The sequence below is a fragment of the Ammospiza caudacuta genome, chromosome 10, assembly GCF_027887145.1.
Source record: "Ammospiza caudacuta isolate bAmmCau1 chromosome 10, bAmmCau1.pri, whole genome shotgun sequence".
In the NCBI taxonomy this organism is placed as follows: domain Eukaryota; kingdom Metazoa; phylum Chordata; class Aves; order Passeriformes; family Passerellidae; genus Ammospiza; species Ammospiza caudacuta.
The window spans coordinates 26,144,402-26,166,759 of NC_080602.1; the positions used below are offsets into that span (position 1 = coordinate 26,144,402).

General features: G+C 48.0%; 1 protein-coding gene across 2 annotated transcripts in view; it reads right to left on the reverse strand.

The window, feature by feature from the left end:
* Positions 1-5,017: 5,017 nt before the first annotated feature.
* Positions 5,018-22,358, reverse strand: part of MEGF11 (multiple EGF like domains 11) — a 189,305-nt gene continuing 171,964 nt past the window's right edge. Inside the window, exons 20-24 of one of the 2 annotated variants that reach the window (XM_058811484.1) lie at positions 21,988-22,106; positions 15,936-16,002; positions 11,358-11,414; positions 5,417-5,623; positions 5,018-5,178 (exon numbers count right to left, since the gene is read on the reverse strand). In XM_058811484.1, the coding sequence (XP_058667467.1) occupies positions 5,018-5,178; positions 5,417-5,623; positions 11,358-11,414; positions 15,936-16,002; positions 21,988-22,106 (611 nt within the window). The remainder of the gene's footprint in view (positions 5,179-5,416; positions 5,624-11,357; positions 11,415-15,935; positions 16,003-21,987; positions 22,107-22,358) is intronic. The other variant, XM_058811483.1, reaches the window with a different exon arrangement.

A 22,358-nucleotide genomic window follows, 5' to 3' on the forward strand; every position in this document is an offset into this window, starting at 1 on the left:
CTGGAGGCTTGGCCTCCACAGTGCTGGTGCTATCAGGATTTGAGGATGCCTTTTTTTCTTTCATGGGACACAGACTTGAAGGTGTTGGCACGTATTACATATCACATCTATTAATGCATGCCACATATATTAATATATACAAGTGCTTGAGTTGATGAATAAATAACTTCCACTACCTGGCCTTAGTTTTCAGTTCTGGTTGATCCAGTATTTTTAAATTATTCCAGTGGTTTGCTGTATGTTCTTCAACAAAACCCTCTGGAGTTTTCTGTCTGGATGTGTTCCTCCTGTGGTCTGTTGCTCCATGCCAATCCTGTCCAATCTGCCTGTTCAGGGATACATGAACTGTGCCTTCTGTCACTCGCTCTGTGCTGTTCCTGAGCACGCCTGACGCTGGCACTGGGGGCCACAGCCACTGCATTCCCACAGGATGTCAAGGAACTCTGTTGTGCAAATGCCTGCAGTTATTTATACAATTACTGGGAAATAATTGATTGTAGGGGACGTTTCTCAAACTCTGATATGACCCACTTGGAAGATCCAGATGTGGTTGGCACTTCCAGCTGTGTTCTGTTCCCAACCTTTCTGTCTCGCGGTGCTCATGATGTGTGAGGCACACGGAAGGCATTGCTGTAGTTGGTCACTTCTTGTTTTTTACTCCATTTCTCCTCCTGGTATTAGTTCTGAAGATGCTATTTTGATCTGTTTGTAAATTACTTTGTATTTTATGCATGTACTGTACTTTGATTCATTATTTTTTTAGATTGATTTAAAATATATTCATCCATGATTCTAATAAAGAATTACAGGGGACAACTCACTGTGGTGTTGGGTGCACTTTTTGGGAGAATTGGGATTTGACCTGAAGGTTTTATCTTATGAGCTTCTTGGAAGAGGCAGTGAGAAGACACTGAAGTGGAAGTGTCCCTGGAAAAGGAGCTGCAAAGGTTGTGTGGCACAGTTGCCTTCCCTGAGAGCAGCTCTGAGCTTCCTGGGGCTGCTGCAGTTTGTAGCCAGGGCACTTTGGCAGCTTCAGGAAGCTTTGAAACTTAGAAAATTCTGTGAGTTCCCTCTACTCAAACCTCTGAATAACTTTTGCAAACCTGTTTTTTTTTCCCCATGTTGCCACAAGGAAGAAAATCCGGTGGGAGACGAACTCCTGCCTTCTGCAGCAGATGATGGAAGCTTTGGATCCTGCTGTGGTGTCCTGATGAAAGGTGGGATCTCTCCTGAGCAGGGTGTTGTCACCAAGGTGTGTGACAGGGTGTTGTGACCATGAACACCAACGGGGCAGCACTGGTGGCCTGGGGAGTGCTCTGAGGGTGAGCTGAGAGCCCAGCCCCTCACTCACTGCAGGAGCTGTTCTTGCAGCACATCCTCTGCCCGTACTGGAGCAGATTTTGGAAATAATTGATTTCCCTTGGCAGCCACATTCCAAATTTGTCAGCTGGAAATGCAGGATGAGTTTCACTCTGCTTCCTTTTCTCTTTCCTATGAGCAGGTGATTTGACTCTGCTGTCACATCAGTCTGGATTTTGTGTGGTTTTAGGCAAAACTCTTTCTCGTGCAGCAGATGGAATTGCAGTGCAGATGGTGGGAGCACAAACCACTGTGGGAGGATGAGGCCTTCTAAAGCAAAATCCAGTGGGGTGTGTACAGAAAAGGAACTTCTCAGCTGGGAAATGCTTTGCCTGCTGTTCTGGGGGTCTGTGCTGTGTTTCCCTAAGGATTGCAGGGACCTGGCTGCAGATCCTGGCCTGGGCTGGGTCACACTCCTGGCACAGGCAGGTGCTTCCAGAGGTGTTTTGGGAGAGACAATGCAAGTCATCATTCCATCTGAATGCTTTCCAATGGGGGATTGTCCTGTTCAGCTGCTGATTAATCCTTCTGTTCCATAACTGGCACTACTTGTGTACTGAAGTGTGTCCTCCCTGCTCATGGGAGACAACTGATGGTAACAGACACTGCTTTGGGCCCTGGAAGGAGCTTTCTGAGATTCTGGGAATTCCATATAATGCTTCAAAATGGGCTTTGCTTGCCAAAAGGTTTCGCTGTCATCTACATACTCGAAAGCCCCAACTTTTAACAATTATTCAGCGAGTGTCAGTGGCTCCTGTCTTTGATGGGAGTTGAGGTTCTGACTCTAAAGCAGAAAGGACATGGAGTTGTTCTGATTTAAAGACATTTTTATTAAGCTAGAATTACTTACTCTATAAATTCAGACCTGATGAATTTCCAGCCTTAAATAGCTTATTGAGTGTGCCTTGTCAAATAAGAAGATTACACGCTGGGCTTTAGTTAACAAGATTTTTAGAAATATGAAGCACAAATATTGAAAAGCTTCAGCATCTAGCAGTGGCTGCATTGCCTGGGACTCATTAATTCTGCAGGTGTTTCCACTGCAAATCTGTGATTTATTCACTGGGCTCCCTGGGAGCTGCCCCGTGTCCTGTCCCATGGCTGCTGGGTGACCGTGGGTCCCCAAGTGTCCACACAAGGCCTGGGAACCTGTGATGGCCCAGGGCAGTGTCACCACACCTGGTGGGTGGGCAGGGCCTCTCCCAGCTGGCATTGAGCATTCCCAGGAGTCTCACTGAGGTCAGACTGCTGAGGAGCTGGGAGAAGGGTGTGCAGAGCTGCTTACCTTTGGTTTACTCCAACTTGGAATGGCAGCACTGGTTTTTCTGAGCCATCCTGCCACTTCTGTCCTAGCCTGGTGCCAGGGGGTTTTGGCTGGGGGGAGCAGCCACATCACCTGGAGAGCTCAGATTAGTGTAGGGCTGGAAGTTTGGCTCTGCAAATGAGTACGTTGGAGAACTACACATTGAGAGAAATTCAATTTATTTTGTACAAGGTAGGATACCTTTGCACAGTGAACAAATATATTACAAATCTGTCTTGCCTTAAAAAAGTATTGCCATTTTGGTGCCTGTTTCCTAAGCTAACGCTGATATACAAGAAGGTACTTTTTTTTTGTTGGTTTTGTTGTTGTTTTTTTTTTTCCTGTGAAGCTCTATTATCATTGCATTTGGTTTCAAAATCCTGCTTTGAAAAAAACCAAACCAAACAACTGAGCACATCTCTGCTCTCTGGAGTCTCATTGCAAACTACAGCGACACACAAACGTGGGTCAGGCCAGCAGCTCAGGCTGCTTGTGCTGGGTGCCAAGGTGGGTCCTAACAAGAGTATTCCTTATCCAACTGCCTTTCTCTTGATATTTTTGAGGTAAATCTTTCTATTCATGTACGCAAAATATATTCCTACTGGGCCTACAAAATAATTGTTTCCTTACATCTCAAATAAGGCTTTCCTGGAAAACAAAATTGCTATTTCTGATCAGCCACGGCCCCCATGCACACATGCAGCATTCAGGAAGCCTCGTGGGCAGGATCCTGCAGGAGCCTGGGGGTGTCCTGGGGGTGTCCAGGCTCAGGCTGGGGGTCCAGAGCCAGCCTGAGCACCTGGAGAGTGCTGGCTCCAAGGGGAAGGGCTCCCAGGGGCAGAATGCCCAGAGCCAGGGGCTGTGATCCCAGGCATGGGGGCTGAGCCCACCTCTGAGGACACAGCTGGGTCCCACCATGGTGCTCCAAGGATCCAGGAGTATTCCCAGAGCTGGGATCCAGCTGCTGCCCCCGAGATGGAAGGCTCCTCTTGCCAGTCCTGAGCCCTGCAGGTCACTCCTGGGATCGTGCTGTGAGCAAACCCACGGGGCTGGTGTCATCCTCTTCTGCTTCCATCAGACTGGCGAATGTGCAACAGAATATTTTTTATATTTAAAAGGCAATCAACTTGCTACTTCCACGTTTGCCTAATAAAATTACATACTTAGAGTCAATACTACTTCATGCTCAAAATCTACAAGGAACTAACGGCAAGTAGTCTACTTTCTAGGTCAATAGAGAGTATAAATTAAAAAAAAATATTGTGGTGGCTCAGTCCAAAATTTTGCCATGGGTCAGACCCTTGATAATTACTTCACAAACAGCTGCTGAAAAAGAAAACCCAGTTTCAGCTCCATTTAATGACATTTCAGGTAGAATCATCAACGGATAAAGTTGCACTACATGGTAATGCACATCAAATTAAGAGGTGTCATTGGTGGCATGCTGACAGTGAATCGTGAGGAGATGGTTTGGGAAGATGGGAGAGAGAAGCCGATGTGGCTCAGCTTTGAGAAAGGAAATGAAACCAGGGCTGGTCTGTGCAAACCTGCAGCATCCCAGGGCAGGAATTGGAGGGGCAGCAGTTTAAATTGCCTGACAGATCTGCTGGATTTAGCTACCAAAAGAGAAGCTGCATAAGGAAAATCAAAGCCTACCTGTGCCAATCAACATTAAAAGTGTGGTGAGTGTGAGACTCATTGTGGATACTCCATTTGTTAGCAAAGATCAGGGGATGTTTGGAAAGATATTAAAAACTGCACAGAAAGTGTCTGTGTTAATATTCCTCAACTCAAATTCTCTGGTACTGAATATAGAGATGACAATCTCAATGCTAATTACCAAGCATGATCTGCACTGGTTACACATGGTGATGGCAGTAAATGAGCTTTCCAGAGAGTGAAATGACAAGTTTCCCTGCTCTCATTCAGAAAAATGTCCATTCCCATGAAAAGATGAAAATAAATTCCAGCGTATTCCTAGTCACCTTGTTCCTAACAGTAAAAGGTTTCTTGCTGCAGTCAGTAGAAATGTACTTCCTGAAGTCCTTCTCTTAGCATGTTTTTGTGGTTTATTTTACAGCAAAGCCAGGGTTAGAACACGCCACAGAGAGTTTTTGCCTGGAGCATGAAGACACCTTCCTGGGGTGATGTGCTCCAGTCCCACGTGGAGGAGGCTCTCGTTAGTTCCAGGTACCCATACAAAAATGTCTTTATAAATAACATCATGCAGCAGCAGTTGGCCCAAGCTGATGTTGTGTTAAGTCCTTGCCAGTCCGCATAAAAGGAAGGAATGGCTTCTCCTCTGCTTCCTCACAGTCTGTGTTGGCAGCACAGTGCCCAGTGAAGTCCATGCCTCTAGGACTGCTTGTCCCAGGAAGGGCCATGCGTGGGGCTGTGCCGGACGGGCAGCAGGTCGTAGTGCCCAGGAATGTGACTGTTCCTGGGCAGGTCATAGGGGTTCTGGAGGTAGCTGGCACTCCGGCTGCGGGCGTCTTGGACTATGCTGACAGTGGGCTCTGGGGGAGCAAGGAGAACGGGGTTGTGGTGACCAGCAGCAGTCCCAAAACTCCTGATCCTTGTGAATCCCTTCCAGCTCAGGACATCACCACTGTGGCTCAGCTCCCCAAACCAGCCCACCAACGCTCAGGCCTTCCCCCTGCCAGTTCATCCCTGTGCCACGCCAAGCCCAGGATCTGTGTGCCACACAGGGGAAACCAGCCTCTCCACCAACCCCCCGTGGCACCCACTGCTTACCAACTTCGTAGATGTTTTTATTGGCTGTTGATGAAGTTGGCATTTCGGAATACGGGGACTCCCTGTGACCAGGTGATTTCATTTCCACGTAGCTGCTCTCGGAGTGTTTGCAGGTTAAAATGGGGGGGTCTTTAATGGTGGCGTATGGGTTTTCACTGCTGTTCAGGGAACAAGTGCTGGAGCTGCACACAGATTCTTTCATATAATCTGCAAAACAAGAGCAGAGTGGGTGCGTCAGGATCATTAGCTTAATTAGGTTAGTTACAACTGAGCCTCTGCAGGAAGGCTGGGGGGGACAGGGGGGCAGGGGATAAGGAAGATCCTTGAAGCCTCCAGCACAGACACCCGGTGCTTGTGCTCTGGGTGTTCCAGACCATTGCATCCACCACTCAGTAGCAGGAAAGAAATGAAAACCTGCTCAGTACTGAAGGTTTTCCTGTGAGAGGTCCTAGCTGCCGTTTACTGCAATGTTTAATTGGAGGTGGCAATCCTTTCCCTCCCTCCCCCTCATCCCTGCAGAGCCGTGCTCATCCCGCTCTGCCCCGCAGGCCCAGGCGCGGCTGTGGGCGCTCGGCTCTGCAGGCAGGAGCTGCTGCTGGGCCCTGGGCTGCTCAGCCAGCTGAGAGTGAGCCCCGGGGCCTTGGGCACATCCAGGGTCCTGTGCTGGAGAGCACAATGCTGCCACAGGCTCTGAACTGCCCCAGGGCAGCCTCTGCGTGTGCAGCCCCAGCCGGTTTCGGGGTTATCCAGCATCCTACAATTGGGGAATGCTTGGGTTTCCACAGAGGAGGACAAGCCTCCATCTGAGCCTCACTTTTGCTCTGCTTTTTTCCCCCCTTTGCTGTAGACATCTCCTGCTCCTCTCCCCTGGGCTGGAGAGGAGGTGACAGAGGCACTACTTGGGGTGAACAAGGTTGGCGTGAGAGCTGCGACCACCACTCGGTGACCCTGGCTGGGATGGGCCAGCCTGCTGCAAGGTACAGTGCCAGTCTTGCTTTAAAAATAAAAAACAATAGAGAATAAATAGGTCTTAACATTGACATTCAAGAACGTGCCATTGCTGCTGTGTGCATCCTGCTGGGCAGTGCCAGTAATTTAGAATTAGAGCGATGCAATGAAAGATGAGGCATTTTCTTGTGCTGGGTTACAGTACAAAGGCAGATCCTGGTATATATGAAATACTCCCGGTGAAATAGGGGGACTTGCAAAATAGCTGCAATCCCAGCTGCCCCCGCTGTCTAGTATGGGAGACAAAAAGAGAAATTCAGGTTAAGAAATAGACAGATAACATGACATCACTTCTCCAAACCTCGGCTCTGAGCCTGCCAGCCCCGTCCTGCTCCCTCACACACCAGGTTTGCTCCACTGTGAGTGACTGTCCCTCCTTCAGCTCTGGGCTTGTGTCTGTGTGTCCATCACCCCTGGCTGGTGCCCCTGGTCCTGGTTCAGCCCTGAGGGAGGTGTCACGTGTTGCCTTTCTGGGCTCTGATTTCAGTGGTACCAACAAGTCTGGAGAGCCCTGGGCTCCCAGGGTCAGTGGAAGCAGCTCCTGGGAAGCTCCACTGCACACAAATAGCTGGGACCATCAGGGATGGGGGGCTGGCAGAGGCCTGGCACCAGTGCAATGTTTATTTAGTTAAAAAAACTTAGAAACTCCTTGTCTGACATCAGCCTGGGTGAGATGAGCAGTGCCTTTGCTTCCAAGTGAAACATGCCAGGTTTGGTACATGACAGGAGATGGGAACCAAAGCAACAGTGACATTCCCTGGCTGTTGGCTCCAGGTTTGTCCCTGCAGTGTCACCAACCCCAGCCCAGCACAAGTGAGTGGAAAACTGCCCCATCCCATCCTCCTACAGAGAGATGGGGCAGCCCTGTGAGACCAAAGGCTTCTGCACATGAGTGAGCTCAGTGTTGGCTTTTGCTGTGTATGTGACTTAAATCCAGGTGCCCCAGTCTGGGATCTGTTGGTGTTAGAGGTGAGGAAACCATAGACAGACAAATGAAAGGCTCAGCTCCACCTGCCAGCAGCTTACAGCTCCTGGTGGATACTCCAGGATCATGGAGCTCGTTAGGAGAGCCTGGGCAGCCTCTAATGAGCCAGCTCTGCATTTTGGGGTGAGGTACATGAAGATTATCTTCAATTTGCTTCTCTATTTCCAGCAGTGCTGCTGAGCAGATGCTCACAGGGTGAAAAGCAGGATTCCCTCTGTGCCCCAAGAGCCCCCTGCAAAGTGTTCCCTGTCACACCATGGCTGGGAGGGAGCAAATCAAAGCAGAGCTGGTGTAGATTCAGGAAATGTTGATTATAAATGGTTGCTGGCTGCTACAGCAAAGAGCAGAGTGAGAATTCCTCCTCCTGCAGAGCTGCAGGTAAATAGCTGTGTGGTTTGTTTATGGAATTAGGCACATTGGAGCTGGCAAAGGCAAAAATCCCAGCACATCAGCTGTTTTATTTCATCCAGCTCAGCTACTTTTATCTCCCTAAGCTAAAATCCACCTGTACTGCAGTTAGGGCTGGCAGTGCCTCCCAGGCAGGTGTCCCTCAGCCCTTCCCCTCCCAGCACCAGCTGGAAGAACCAGTGAATGCCACTTGGGCTGCCCAGACTTGTTTGGCTCTCCCAGGAATTGCCTTTTCCCAGGAGATGTTGAGAAACAGCCTGAGACCATTCCTGCTGACGTAAACACAGCTCTGGGTCTGCCTGGGACCAGACCTTTGCTTGGGACACAATATATTTTCTGGAGCACCAGTGGATGTTTGGGATTCTGGGTACACCAGGGAGTCATTAGCCCTCAAGAAACATTATGTGCAAGATCATGGAGGATTTGACTCTGAAGGCTGTAGAGTTATTTTTTATTAAGGTAATTTGAGGATAATTAAGAAGTCTGGCATCAATTGTCAAATTTTGTTTCATGAATTAATTTAAGCAGAACAAACATATTTAGAGATTCTCAGCCCATGGTGCTGCAGCCATGTGTGAGCCCTGGCTGTGCTGCCTCCTCATCCCTCCCTGCCACAGGGTCCAGCTCTCATGGAGGTGAAAGCTCTGCTCCACAGTGCTGGGGCTCACTGGAAGCACTCAATCAGCTGGACTTCCAGAGAAATATTGCGAATATGCTCTAATTTTGAAGTCCCTGCCTTCTGTGTTGCCTGGATACCAATCACCAGACCTTTGGAGGGTTTATTTTTGTTAGCAGGGACTGGAAACGTCCCTCCCCCAGACTGGGTTCCTCTCTTGTGTCCTGAATTTCCCCTGGTGTGCTGCAGACCAGCCCTGGATGCCCCAGCCAGGTGGGAGTGCTGAGGGGAGGTGCTGTGCCTGGTGCAAGGTGCTCTCCTGTTTAACCCTTGCTGGGATGAAGTGCCTGTGCTGGCTGCTGTCCCTGACCTGGCCAGCCCTGGCTGCTGCAGGGACAGTGACACACTGAGGGCCCATTGCTGCTTCTCAGAGAGCCTCAGGAGTGGGAACACTGCTTCTCTCTGCTGGGGTTTTCCTGGCTCTTCTGCAAAGCATGGGTGTTTTTCCTTAAAATGGTCATTCCTGAGGTCACATAATTCCATCAGTGCAGCACTATTCATTTAAAAACCAAACCTCTAAACACAGAAGGACTCAGCTGAAAGGAAGAGCTCAGGAATGGCATCATTGAGCACCATGCACAGGAAAGAAACTGCTCAGAAACCTGCTCTGAAAACCCTCGTGCCGGGTGAGCCCCTGTCACCAGGTGCCACAGGGCTGGCACTGTGACAGCCAGCCCCTCTCTGCTGCTGTCAGACTGGCCTGGACAGCCGGCAGCCCCAGATCTCTGTGCCCAGCCCTGGAGCTCCACAGCAGCTCAGCCACCACAGCCCTGGTGCCAGGCTGCACAGGGGACACCCCTCTGCTGGTGCCCTGCTCTGGGCACAGCCCCCAGCCCTGTCTCCTCAGAGAATGGGGCAGCAGGAGGTGGCCCAGGTTCTCCACAGCTGGGCCTCAGCCTCAAGCCTCCTGTGCCCCTCCCTGCAAGGCTCTGTCTGGTCCAGGGCCACCAGAGACCCCATCCAACTGCAGGACAGGCTGTCCCCAGGTAGACCACACTGGTGGGAAAAGACATGGGTTGAAACTGGATGAAAGCAGCTAAAAACCAGGCACCTGCCTGCCAAGGCTTTTTGCTGACAGAATCCAACTGTTTGGGACTGGGAGTTTGTTCCTCTCCATATTCTGAGGAATGTGGTGAGTCAGGGCCTGGCAGGGCAAGGAGAGCTCACTCTGAGCATTGGGCACATTCCCAGCTCCTCCTGGGATGAGACTCCCCTGGGACTGGGGCTGCCTGAGCCCAGGAATGGACCTTCAGAGGGGCCTTGGGAACCTTCAGCCTGCTTCTGAGAAGGTAAGGCAGCTGCTTCTGAGAGCCCTCAGCTCCTCAGTGCCTGCAGGTGAGCTCCCAAATGTTCCTGGGAAGCCAGGTGTGCCCCTGTGTCCCTGCCAGTGCCAGCCCTGCCTCTCTGAGGCAGCTGAGCTGCCACAAAGAATTCCAGCTGTGGCTTCTGAGCCTGATTTTTCAATTTATAAAGAGATAACCATGTAAAGGAAATGGTTCAGATCCTAAAAACTAAAGGAAATATGTAGCAGCTGCAAATGCATTTCACAGTTCTCTGTCACTGTGATTATTTTTCTCTCCCCACTGGTCCCCCAGGTGTGACTGTGCCTATGGATGGGAGTTCCTCTGCATGTGCTTAAGGCACCTTTGTAAACACACTAAGTTAGTTAAAACTAATGAAGTTAATAGCTCCATGTAGAGGGAACAACTAGCTCTATTATAAGAAGATTTTTCTTTTGAAAAAGGGAATCATTGAAGTAGCTGAAACCAGTGGATTGAGTATTTTGTATATCATAAATCATATATATCATATCCATACATAATCCATGCAACATTTTTACTTTAGCTTTATGAACAAAGACTTGGTTGCTGGTTCTTGGTTTCCTTTGGTGATTCTGTGTGGTAAGGTGATGTTCTACAAATATTGCATCCCTGTCTTTTGAAAACAGCAGCTACAAAGTGAATATTGATCTCTAGGCCTGGCTATAAGCTGGTTAATGCTTTTTATGTGGAATAGCTTTTGATATTCCCTGTTGGCTGAGCCCAGGGTGTGGCTCTGGAACACCTGAGCCGTGGCAGAGCAGGGGTCTGGCAGCAGCCCCAGGGCACTGCAGGAAGAGGCTGGGTGGTGTTTCCCTCCTGGGCTCCCTGAGGGACATTCCCAGGCCTAACTCAGATCCAGGAGCTGGCCCTGAGAGCTGCCTGTTCCCCAGGACACAGATTCCTTGCTCCATCTTCTGGAACACAAACTCAGTGAGCTACACCCCAGCCCAATCTGCCAGGAGCTGTGGGAACCACTGTGCCAAGCGTTCCCGTGGCGCAGATGGAACTGGAATATTGAGAATGTAAACGTGGAGCAAAGTGAAATGTAAAACCCTGGGCCCTGTGACTCATCTGAGATCCTGTTTTGGACTGCCCTGGAGTCAGTGCTGGTGCCAGCATGAGGGGACCTCGGCCTCAGGGAGGGCTCTTGTCAGCTCTGCTCTCAATCCCTCTCAGCAGAGGGCACGAGCAGGGGCAGCTTCTTTCCTTGGGACTTTCCTTTACTCAGCGTGGCCAGAGCCAGGCAGGGAAATGCAGCACTGTGCCACCAGCAGCTCCCAGGGCCCCTGTGGCCGCTGGGTCCTGCCTGAGTGTGCCCTGGCCAGCTCTGCTGCCCTGAGCTGAGCCCTCCCTCTCTCCCTGTGCTGCAGAGCCCGTGGCCCTGGGGAGCTCTGCATCCATCGTCCATGGCCCAGGAGCGCTGGGAGCCAGGCAGGCAGCTCAGGGTGCTGGCTCTGTCCCTCCCTGCCAGGCTCCTATCTCACCTCTTCTAGGACACCCTCCTCACACCTGGGCAGGGTTCTGCAGCTCTGGATACCATACCTTTGAAGCTTTTTTCCATTATGTATGTGTTCTGACGTCTATCCATCCCACAAGCACCTGCATAAAAATGATATATAATGGAAAACAAATAAATATTTATGTAAATTGGATTGCTTTGACTACTGAGCAGCATATATTCTTCTCTCTAAATTGTACATCAAGGCCCTCATTTAGGGGGGCTCTTAAGCACATCCTCAGCTGTAAGCACACACTCAGCTCCAGTGGGGAGTCTGGAATTATGCATGTGCTTAAGAGTTTCCCTGGAAGGGAGAGCTCTCTGCAGCAGGGTTACCAAGAGCTGCCATCCATCAGGAGATCAGGATAAAAACCATCTGCTGAGACATTCATTACTGGAATGGTGTGAAAGAAACCTAAAACATGCCCTTTCAAATCTGAGTCTGCAGGTTGTGTTGCAGCACTCTGTGACTAATTTTAGGCTTTGTTTTGTTTGTGGAGAGTGTATTGTTTAACTCACAGCTTAGACTCTAAGGTGTGCACAATCTTCTTAAATTACCTACTATCACTTTGCTTGTGAATTTGCACAGTTCAGTGACTGAAGTGACAACAGTCCCTAAGTGACCATTGTGCTCTGACAGTGCAGCACCAGGAGCGGAGCTGGCAGCCAACAATTCTGCCTTGTGCAGCTCCAGAGGAACTCACTGTTCCTCACAAGCTGAGACAGAAGGGGATGGGGACCTTTTCCATTTTTACTCCTGCAAATTACCCTAGATATCAATCAAAAGGAAAATCTAATGCAAGCCTTTAAATCTTTTTAGCTATAGAGTCTGGTATTTCCTATTGACTGGGACCATCAATACAGATTTGGTTACTGAGAAATGTCCTTGTGGCTTATGGGATTCCCAGGCAAGTAACTCAGTTACTCTGGGAAAAGAGCCCCACAGACAGCCTGTCCCAGAGGTCTCCCAGCTGTTTGTCCTTGTGTCTCCTCTGGTCTCTGCAGAAAAGTTGTCACAGACATGGGCAATGCTGTACCAGCCCCTTTTTCATGACAGCTTAATTTTTTTTGCTAAATAAGGGAAATGACTAGATTACACAATAAATGTGTTACTGGCACGTTAAAGACAAACCAATCCTTTGCTCTGGTTCTCAGTGCCCATCCCTGAGCACAGGAAGGGGCTGGTGGCACCAAGTGGGCTCTTCTGGCCATGAGTGACCCCCAGTCCATGTGAGCACCTTCTGCTTTGTGTTCACCACATCCAGTTCCCAGACTCACCCTGCTGCAGGGGGCAAGGCAGACTGGGAGCTTTGTGCAGCTCTGTGCTCTTTCCCTGCTGTGTTCTGAGTCAGAGCCAGGAGGATGCAGCCAGTTCATCCCTTGGCCCACGGCCACAGGGCTGGGGCTCCCCAAGGCCAGCCCTGGGGATCACATCCTCCTCCTGCCAGAGCTGAGCAAACCTCCAAGGGCAGCACCTGGGGCTCAGCCCACAGAGCCAGGCTGGGGGAGCACTGGGGAGTTCCCAGCTGGGTCCCCAGGGGAAGGGGCAGGGAACAAAGGGACCCAGGCTGAGCCCTGGGGAGGTGCATTGCCCTTGGGAGGGCCACACAACCCCACAAAGCCCTTCCCAACCAAAAATTCCCATAATTCCTCCTTTAGTTTTCTCTTTTATCTGCTATAATACTGTGGGTTTATGACCCATTTTTTTGTATTCACTGAGTTCCTTGAGAGATGAAATGAATAAAAGATAAATTATTTTTTAAACTGCAGAAGTAGTTAATGTGGAGAAGTCCTAAACCAGCCAGGGATCTGGTACTTCAGGAAAGTCCAGGTTTAAGTTTGAAGCTAAATTATCTGCTGGGGTGAAATCAGAGTCTCAGCTGGAAATAGTTTTCCACACCTTTTGGCTTTGAGAAGAAAGTGAAGTCAGCTGTGAATCAAACTTATAGCCTTTGGTCCTCTGGAATAAATGCAGCTTTGAGTCACTCACGATGTGCTGCAAATCCCCCTTTAGTGTCTGCATCCAGGACTGCTGTTAAAAAAGCATCAGAGATAAACCCAGCCCTGCCTGCAGCTGCTGTGGCCAGTGCTCCAGATAATGAGACAGGAAGCTTTCCTGAGCTCAGGTGAGTGCTTTGGGAGTTTTCACCTGCTTGGGATGGGAGCTGGAAGCTGGGCTCTGCCACTGCCCAGTGCAGACTGGACTGGAGCAAGAGGATTATTCACAGGGCAAACAATTCCAGCTCTGCAATACAAGACAGAGAAAATGCAAGGACAAGCCATTCACCAAACAAGGACTAGGCCACCTTGGGCAGGCAGTGACACAGGAAGGTGACAAAGCCTCTTCCTGGCACCACAGAGTCCCCAAACTCTGATGTCTCAAGCCCCCATCCATGGGAATTACTTGTGCTCCTCCCCAGACTCCACTGAACACAATCAGCTCTCTGAAAACCTGGACTTTGAAGCTCACAAAAAAATGTGCAGCAGTAAAAGTACAGGCTTTGTCCTTGCATTTCCCACTTGGAAAGGACACGAACTTGGCAAAGTCTTGCTAAACAGGTAAAACACCTGCAGTCTGGTGAGATCCACTGCAATTAAAAATCCTTATCACTGCAGGTTTGAGGAGATGAGTGTTCAAGTTAATTTTGGTGTGGATATTCTTACAATTTCCATTCCCCAGCTCTGGTTCATGTTTAGGATGCCTGCAGTTTCTAACAGGGCTGTGGTCATTTCTGGGAGCCTGGTTCTCCTCATCTGCTGGGTCCCATCCCTTGGGCTCGCCACAGGAGTCACTGGCTGGGGAACCAGTGGAGACTTTCCATCCATTCCAGATTTCTCTTCCATTTCCCTCTCTCTTCTTGGCCGACTCCCACATCTGCTCTCTGTGATGATCCATGGGGTCACAGCAGAGGAGCTGGGCAGTTGTCCTCTGCTATTTTAAACTTTTTAACTGAATTCAGCCCTGCCCAAGGTTTGACTGCTCTTCCAACACGAGTTGGAGTGTCTGTATTATGAAACTAAGGCTGATCATGGCATCAGAAGGTGGAACAGGTTTTTAACTGTGGTACTTCCATGCTTGATGATGTTTAAAGTCAAGATTCCCTGTGTGACCTTATTAGACTTTTATTTTATGTTTATAATTCAAAGTTGAAGATTTAAACTATCTTCTGAAATTTTCATGAGAGGAACCTGCAGTTTTTATTGCACAACAGTAATACCAAGAAGTGAAAACTTTTTATTTGCATGTAAAAACAGCCTTGATCTGAGCAAGGATTCAATGTTGTGAAAGTTAGCATGAGCAGGCATTAATTCTGGTACTGAGAAGAAAGGGAAAAAAAAAATCTAATTTTCATCAATTAGTTTGAAAAAAGAAAGAAAAAGTTATCTTGGGTGCAAAATGCTATGGGAAAAATTGAGTGTTTTGCTGGAGGCTCCTTAGCTAAAGTATTTATCACTTCTAGATCATTCTTGGTGCAGAGGCATTTAGCATTGTTTCTGCTGGTAAAATAAAATACATGAATGCAGAAGAGAGGTGGCACATGGGGAGCTCAAGACAGCACATGTTAAGCACAAAAAAAGCAAATAGTGTGCAAAAAAAGCAGCAAAATAATAAAAGGAAAATTACTGTGGTTTGAGAAGCATTTGGAAACCCTCACACACTGCCACCTCCTTGTCACATACAGATAAGCACAACAGTGGTTCTGCAGCTTATTACACAGAAAACATTGACGGTGTTAAGGATGAAAAGATTTTGCACTGAAGCTTGACAGGTTTGTGATTTTCCTGATGCAGGGAAGAGTTATCTTTGGAGCGAGGCAGGGGCAGGATGTGATGCCTGGTGCTGCCCTGTGTTCATTCCTTTGCCATGTGAGCTGGGAGATAGTTGACCTTAAAAATCCCATAATACCCCCTAATGCTGCACTTTCCCTCCTCCTGCATATTTCCAGTGAGATGTTACTAATCCCAGGAAAGGAAAGGGCAAAAGCTTTGGGCCACTGACGAGCCAAACTCAGAGTGCTCAGATAGGAAAACAAATAGCATCCAAAGCACTAAATCTGGGCAGGATTTGAGCTAAGAGCTGCTAAAAACCCTGTTAAAAGTCAAGCCAGGAAGAATAAACTCAGAACAGGCAATTACACTTCACTCTTGGCTTGGTTGCACTGGCTGGTGGTTCAGAATTGCCACGGAATGATTTATTGGGAGATAATGGAGCATTGCACACCCCAGCTCCCACAGAGGCTCCACACCTTCATCAAGATGCCGGTATTTAGCGCTAAGCTTTATTAAGCATGAAAGGAAAAAAAAAAAAAAAGCCCAACTTGAATTTTTAATGTCCTGAGTTAGTCCTTAAAAAAACATTTATAGAGTAGATGATAGTGATTCAACAGAGCAACCTTGGAAGGGAGACTAAAATGAATATTGACTTTGCTTTCCCAGTCTGTGGTTTGTGGTAAAGGAAACAATTTTTAATTCTCCATCTTTCACTACTGGCAATTCTGATTGTGAACTAAAGACAACACCAATATTCCTCATTATTGTCAATGCCTTTATGAAAGGCTGATTTGGTTTTGGAATTGCTCTGAAGTGTACTAAAGTGATTAAAGTGTTTAAAAATTACTGACCTAGTTCATTCAGATAGCTGTAGGGTCTCCAGTCTGCAGTTTCTCTGTCAAGGATTTTGTTACTGAGCTGTTCAAAAAGTATGATAATGGGTTAATGCTGGAAGAGACAGACAGTTCCCACCCCAGACTACAGCCCAAGGATGTCAGGAATAAAAATGGGAGGTGGCTCCTGCCTTGGCCTCACCATCTCAGCCCTTTATCTGTGTGAGCTAGACAGCTGTTCACTAGCATTAGGGAAAATCACAAAGGAAAGTCACTTCACCAAGCCATGAACACAAACATGCTGGAGAACACAGGATTTCCTTTGGAACCACGACTGGGATGCCTGTGGATGTGGGTGACACTCCAGAGTAACCCATGGAGATGGATGGATCACACCCCTACAGCAGCATGCACAGAGGGGCTCCTGGAGCTGGGGCTGCACTGACAGGACAGGCAGGGGACACGAGTTCTCTCAGTTCAAGGAAAATCACTTCAATGATGGAGCACCAAGGTCCCTGTGCATCTGCCAGCAAAGAGGAGAGTCCAGGGCTGCCCTGCAGGTGCTGCTGCTGGGACAGCACCTCCAGAGTGTGCAGTGAGAGGAGAGGGGCCTCTGCTCCGGGGTGCACGGCCCCACTGGGCTGGGACAGGGCAGAGGGGGCTCCACAGAGGAGTGGTCACCAGCTGAGCCCTGCAGGGCGGTCTGGGAATAGCTGTAGGTGCTAAAACTGCCGAGCTTTCCTCCTCACATTATTCCCTTGAAAGCCACACCTGCTGGAATGCAGCTGGTCCAGAGGAAGTGTCAATTCAAGACCAAATCCCAGCCTTGTTTCTGAAAAGGTCTGAAGCCATCACTGCCCTCCTGTGTCTGCTCCCAGACTGGGAAGCCTCCTGCTGTGTTTGGAAGCATTCACCTCTGCTATTTTACTGGATTTACAAGAAAATGCTAAACAAAAAGGAGGTTAAGATTGAAAGAGAGTATTCAAAATTGCCACATTTAATTTTTCCTGATCTACCATTCCTTTTTGCTTAGCTGTCTTAGTAGGTTTTTAGACCTGGAACAAAATCCCCCACTGATGTATTGAAGCCTATTGGGATACTAAATCCCAGCTGGGGCCCAGCACCTACAGCCACATTCCAAGGGCATTTTCACCCCTCCACTGTCCTTTCCAACAGCCCTCGGTGCTGCTGCCACCCCACCCTGGGCTACAACATCCCTGTGTTGTCCCTGTGCCCGCAGTGCTCCCGCTGCCCCCGGCACTGAGGAAGCTCTGCAGGAAATCCAGAGAGCCCAGGAGTCATTTCCTGATCATCCAGCAGCTCCCTGTGCTTCCCCAGCTGGGAATGGAAACACAGACAGTAGAGACAGGGATGGATGGATGGATGGATGGATGGATGGATGGATGGATGGATGGATGGATGGATGGATGGATGGATGGAGCAGTTGGACAGCCCAGCAGTGGTGTGAAGAGCAGATCCATTTGGAATGTGGTGACTGGGAGGAATTCGACCCTTGGCACCATCAGTTCTCCTCAGCAGAGCCCACAGCTTCATTCTTCTCTTCAAAACTTGCAGCCAGAACACAAATGCTGATTTTTCAACCCAGCTGCACCACTTAGAGCACATTTATTAAAGTCTTGGGGTTTCTATTAAAAGCTATGGCTTTGCAGGATTTATAAATCAGCTCACAAACCTAAAATTTTGGCATGAAGAGCTACGGGCTAGAATTGATTTTTTTTAATGAAATGATTTGAGGACATTTCTAAGTTTTTCTGAATGCAATTTTTCTGAATGTGATTATAGCTGTCTCTTTGTGCTACTATCATTTCTTAGCACTCTATAATTTGTTAACTTTTTTTTTTTTAAGATAGAAAATACTTCAATTTTTACTGTGAAGCAAAATTGCTTTTCTGGAGGAAGAAATCCTTCATAGTAAATTTATCCATTAAAATTCCAGGCTGGTAATTTTAGCAATTTGGTTAAAACTACCTCATATCTGGCAACGTTTCCTTTAAGATCAAGGAGATACCAGCCTGAGTAAACAAAGTCATTATCTGCCTGTCTGAAACAGCTGGATAGATGACGGTGGCCACTTGATCACCACCAGCCATTTGTCAATGCCCAGGTTTTTAAGTCCATGGTGATTAGGCAAAGAAGTGCTGGCAGGAATTCCATCATACCTTTATCCTCCAGGAGGGCAATCAATAATTTGACATTTATTTCCCTAAATACTGACTTCAGATCTCTCTGGTCCAAGCTTGTGCTGCTCAGTTTTAGATGCCCATCCTGAATGTGCTGCAGCCATTCTGCAATTGCAGTCCTCCTTTTTCTTGGGCAAGTTTTAGTCAGAGATACTTAAATGGTGCTTTCTGTACTGAATGCCTTTTTATTAGCTGGGTGACATCCAGTCAGACCATTTCCAGTGACCTCTGTTTTGCATTTTCTAATTTTATGTGAACTCTTTGGTAGAATTTAGGACTTCCTTTAATAGATGTGAAACTGCTGGCTTTAAAAAATCAGGACATCTAATAGCAATTGATTTTTATGATGTCTGTAGAAACCAACACCTGGACTTTTGCTGCGATGCTGGAAGCGAATGAGGGTGTAATTATGAGCTTTGCAAAAGCTCAAGGTGAGAATCCTCCATTTTGCAGCAGCCTCATCCTTTACACAGAGTATTCTTCATGAACTTAGCAGAGCTTGGTAAAAGAGATTTGTTTTTACTTCATGTACTTAGTTCAAAAACTCAGACACAAAGCTGGCATTGAAGCCCTGAGAGGGGTTCTGTGAGTGGTCCTGCCAAACACCCTCTGCACAAAACAGGTCCTCAGCATCTGAAATCTGCTCTGTGGTTCAGCAATGAGAGCTCTGGTGTGAAGACACAGATATGGAGGTACGTAATCTCCATTTATCTGCTTTGGAAATTTGTGGTAATTCTGTGGCAAAAGGTCACCCGAGTTCATGTCTGATACTCCTTGGTAACTCGCAGCATCATTACTAGCTGGTGCTGCACATGTCATGAGAAAAAAGGCCAAACCTACTTGTAGGAGCTCATAAGCAAAGGTCAAGGTTTGGCTTCAGTTAAAGTCACAGTAAAACATCTCTTGGCTCCAGTGGTTCCAGCATTTCCCCCAGGCTGACTTGCCAAGCTCTCTCCCAGGGGAAGAGCAATCACTTGTGGCAAAGTGCTGGGAGTTAAAAGCCTGCACTGAGGTGCTGGAGCCTCCTCCTGAACCTCAGAGCTGCAGATCCATTCTCAGGGTCCTTGCACAGAGATGAAGCTCAGCCCTGAAAGCTCCTGCTGGCACCTGGCACGGGCTTGGGGACAGGACTGCAAGGGCTTGGATCCCCCAGTCCGTGTGTCCAGCTGCCTTTTACTGCAAACACCCAGGCACACACTCCCTCAGAGAGCTGATCAAGCTCCATTTTAACAGTAATCAGATTTCTTTGTCCCATTAGTCGTCCTGGGAAGCTATTCCAAAATCTCACTGATCTGATGGTAGAAATCTAATTTCCAGCTTCGACGCATTCATGGCCAGTTCATCCTCATTTGTTCTCGAGCCAGCTCTGTCATCTCACTTAAATAGCTCTCCTCCCTCCTCGTGTTTACCTTGCTGTATTTATAGATGGCAATCATGCTCCCCCTCAGCGTTCATTTTGCCAGATAAAAGCAGCCAAGCCTTTTTCAGTCTCTTCTGATAGGCTCCCCCTTATCCTCCCACTTGTTTTCCTCCTGTCCGTGTTCCAGTCTGTGCTCCACTGGCACACCCCGAGCCCCAAACACACTGGGGAGGGTTTGATGCCTCCACTGGTGCTTGTCTCTCAGCAGCCCCAATGGTTCACCTTCAGGACCTGAGCAGTGGCCAAAAGTGTGTCTGGCAGAGGGGGCATGAGGAGGTGAGATCCTTCCCCCTGCTGAAACCTGGCCCTGCTCCCATCCTGTGCAGACACACCCGTGTCACAAACTGTCCCCAGTGCACGGCTGGGCCCTTCAGCTCCTGCTAAAGCCTCACCCACCTCCTTCCCCCCAGAGGTGCCACCCTGGGAGCTGCAGCAGGGTCAGTACACAGAGCTGGCAGCCCCCAGGCAGGGATCCTGGGGATGGGAGAGGAGAGCAGGAAGGAAACAGGAATGATATGTGTAGAGTTGGAGGAGAAAAGAGAATAGGAATAGGGACATGGGAAATAAAAAAGATAAGAGAGTGCAGAGATCACCAAGAAAAGAGGGGAGAAAAGGCAAGACGCAGAAAGAAAGGGCAGGGAAGCACAGGAGAGAAAACTCTCCCCACACTGGAGCAGGGCTCCCAGCTGTCCTGCCTTTGTGAGAGGAATGGCTCCAGCCCAGCACGCCCAGGCCTGATCTCCTTGGAGCACAGGGAGGAAACACATCCCGGGTCTGGCTCAGCACTTCAGACATTCCTCTGCCATTGTTTCTTCATTTTGCATCTGTGCTGGCTCCTTTGTGACCCCAGCTGGCACTCTAAAGAAATGAATCCTCCAAGTACAACTTGTGCACATTTCTCTGCAGAAAGTGAGAATGGCACCAGGCACACTGATTTGGAAATGAACTCGTTAAGGCAGCCATTAGGGCTTTATATGCTCCTTTGTCTTACTTGGCTGCAGAGCTGCAGACAGACAAAGTGTATTTTTGGCCATCCTCAGCTATTCAGCACTGCAAAGCATTCTCATTAATAAGTGAGATGGTGGGAGATCTAAAGGAAATATCAGCCCATATATTTTGATAAATACCCTGAAAATACCAGTTCTATTGGTCTTTCAGTGATTATCAGGACAACCTGAGTGACTACAATGGCCAGAGCTACAGCAGGGGGAGCAGCTTCCAGGCAAGTCCCAAAGCACCACTTGGGGATTAAACCTTTCCAGCAGCCTAATTTTTGAAGTAGTTCTGTGAGAAGATGGCACTGCTGGCTGGGAATCCAGGATAGGTGCTGGCTTTGACCTTTTCTGAATTGATTTAAATTTCTGCAAAAGGATTAGTGGTCCAGATGGACACTCATCCTAAATATGACATTATGAGCATTTGCACTTTCAATTTGGGGAGCAAAAATTCATGATGCAAGGGGACCATCTACATCAAAAAACATATTTACACATCTGTCTAAACATTTCTCTGAGAAATCTCTGGAGCCAGCCTTTTTATTACATTTTAATGAGATTTTCTTTTACCAACTAAGAAATTACTTACAGGAGCACATGTAGAGATATTTCTGCCTGTCCTGTACAATACTGTCTTTTTTGCATTAATCTTGTTCATATGGCATTCCAGTGAATAGTTACATTTGGATTAAGGTGACACAGCCTGAAATGCCATCATTTTGAAAGCTGACAACCTTGATGAAATCAACTGCATTTCCCCTTTCCCTGTGCTCCCTCTGCTTTGCCCCACCTGGGCTTATTAAGGCTCCAAAGGAGGAGCTGTTTTACCATTTGCCACATCTAAATTTACTGCTAAAGTGCTGAATTGAGTCACAGTGTTGTTCATGAATGGTCTGAGGGAATCAATTGCAACAAATGATAAGGGAAGAGCTCCTGGATGTTCCAGTGAGAGGGCTGGAACAGCTCTGCTGGAGAGCCAGGAGTGACAGCAGAGCTCCCAGAATGTCCCTGCATGAGTCCTCAAAAGCACCCCAGGTACCTTCGTGCATCGTCCTGCTTGTCTGTGTCAGCAGGGAATTTGTGTGTCTGATGTGGGAAACAATGAAACAGCAAAGAGAGATTACTGATTAATGCTTCATTGATTTACTGGTGTTGTGTTAATGGATAATTATATTTATTGAGTTATTTATCTCTTCTGAGAAGCAAGCATACCTCAGAGTTGCTAAGACACCAAGCCTTGCTGACCCAGACAGGCTTGAGACTCCAGTTCCCATTCCCAGAGACTGGGAAGATACAGGGAGGGGAAATCCAACCTTTCAGTGTCTGGGATATCAGGAATGCTACCCTGGAGTTTGAAGTAGTGCTGGCAGACAACAGGGCCCAAGAGGCATTGCTTTTCTTGATTTCCTTGAACTGATAAGAACATTGCTGCAGTGGGGTGGGGTAATATCTACCTTACAGGAGCTGTTTCCATCCTGATTACTGGGAAAGAAGCGTGAAGTCACCCCACATGAGAGAGTGTGGTAGCTTGGATTGGAAAAACAATGAACACTGCTGCTACCCTGGGATATATCTGGGAAGAAAACAAGTCAGCACAAAATACTTTGGAAGCCACAACAGTTCTTAAGAAACTGAAAACATGGTAGAGACAATCTAGTTTAGAAATCTTTGTTGGAGTACTGGGTGTTCTAAAACATCTACAGACGCAATCTATCCTGCATTATGGTGTGAAGCTCTTGACTATTAGCATTAAATATAAGAGAAAAAACCAAAATACTTAAATAATACAGTGTTATCTTCTTGAAGGTGTTAATAAAGTCCTTCC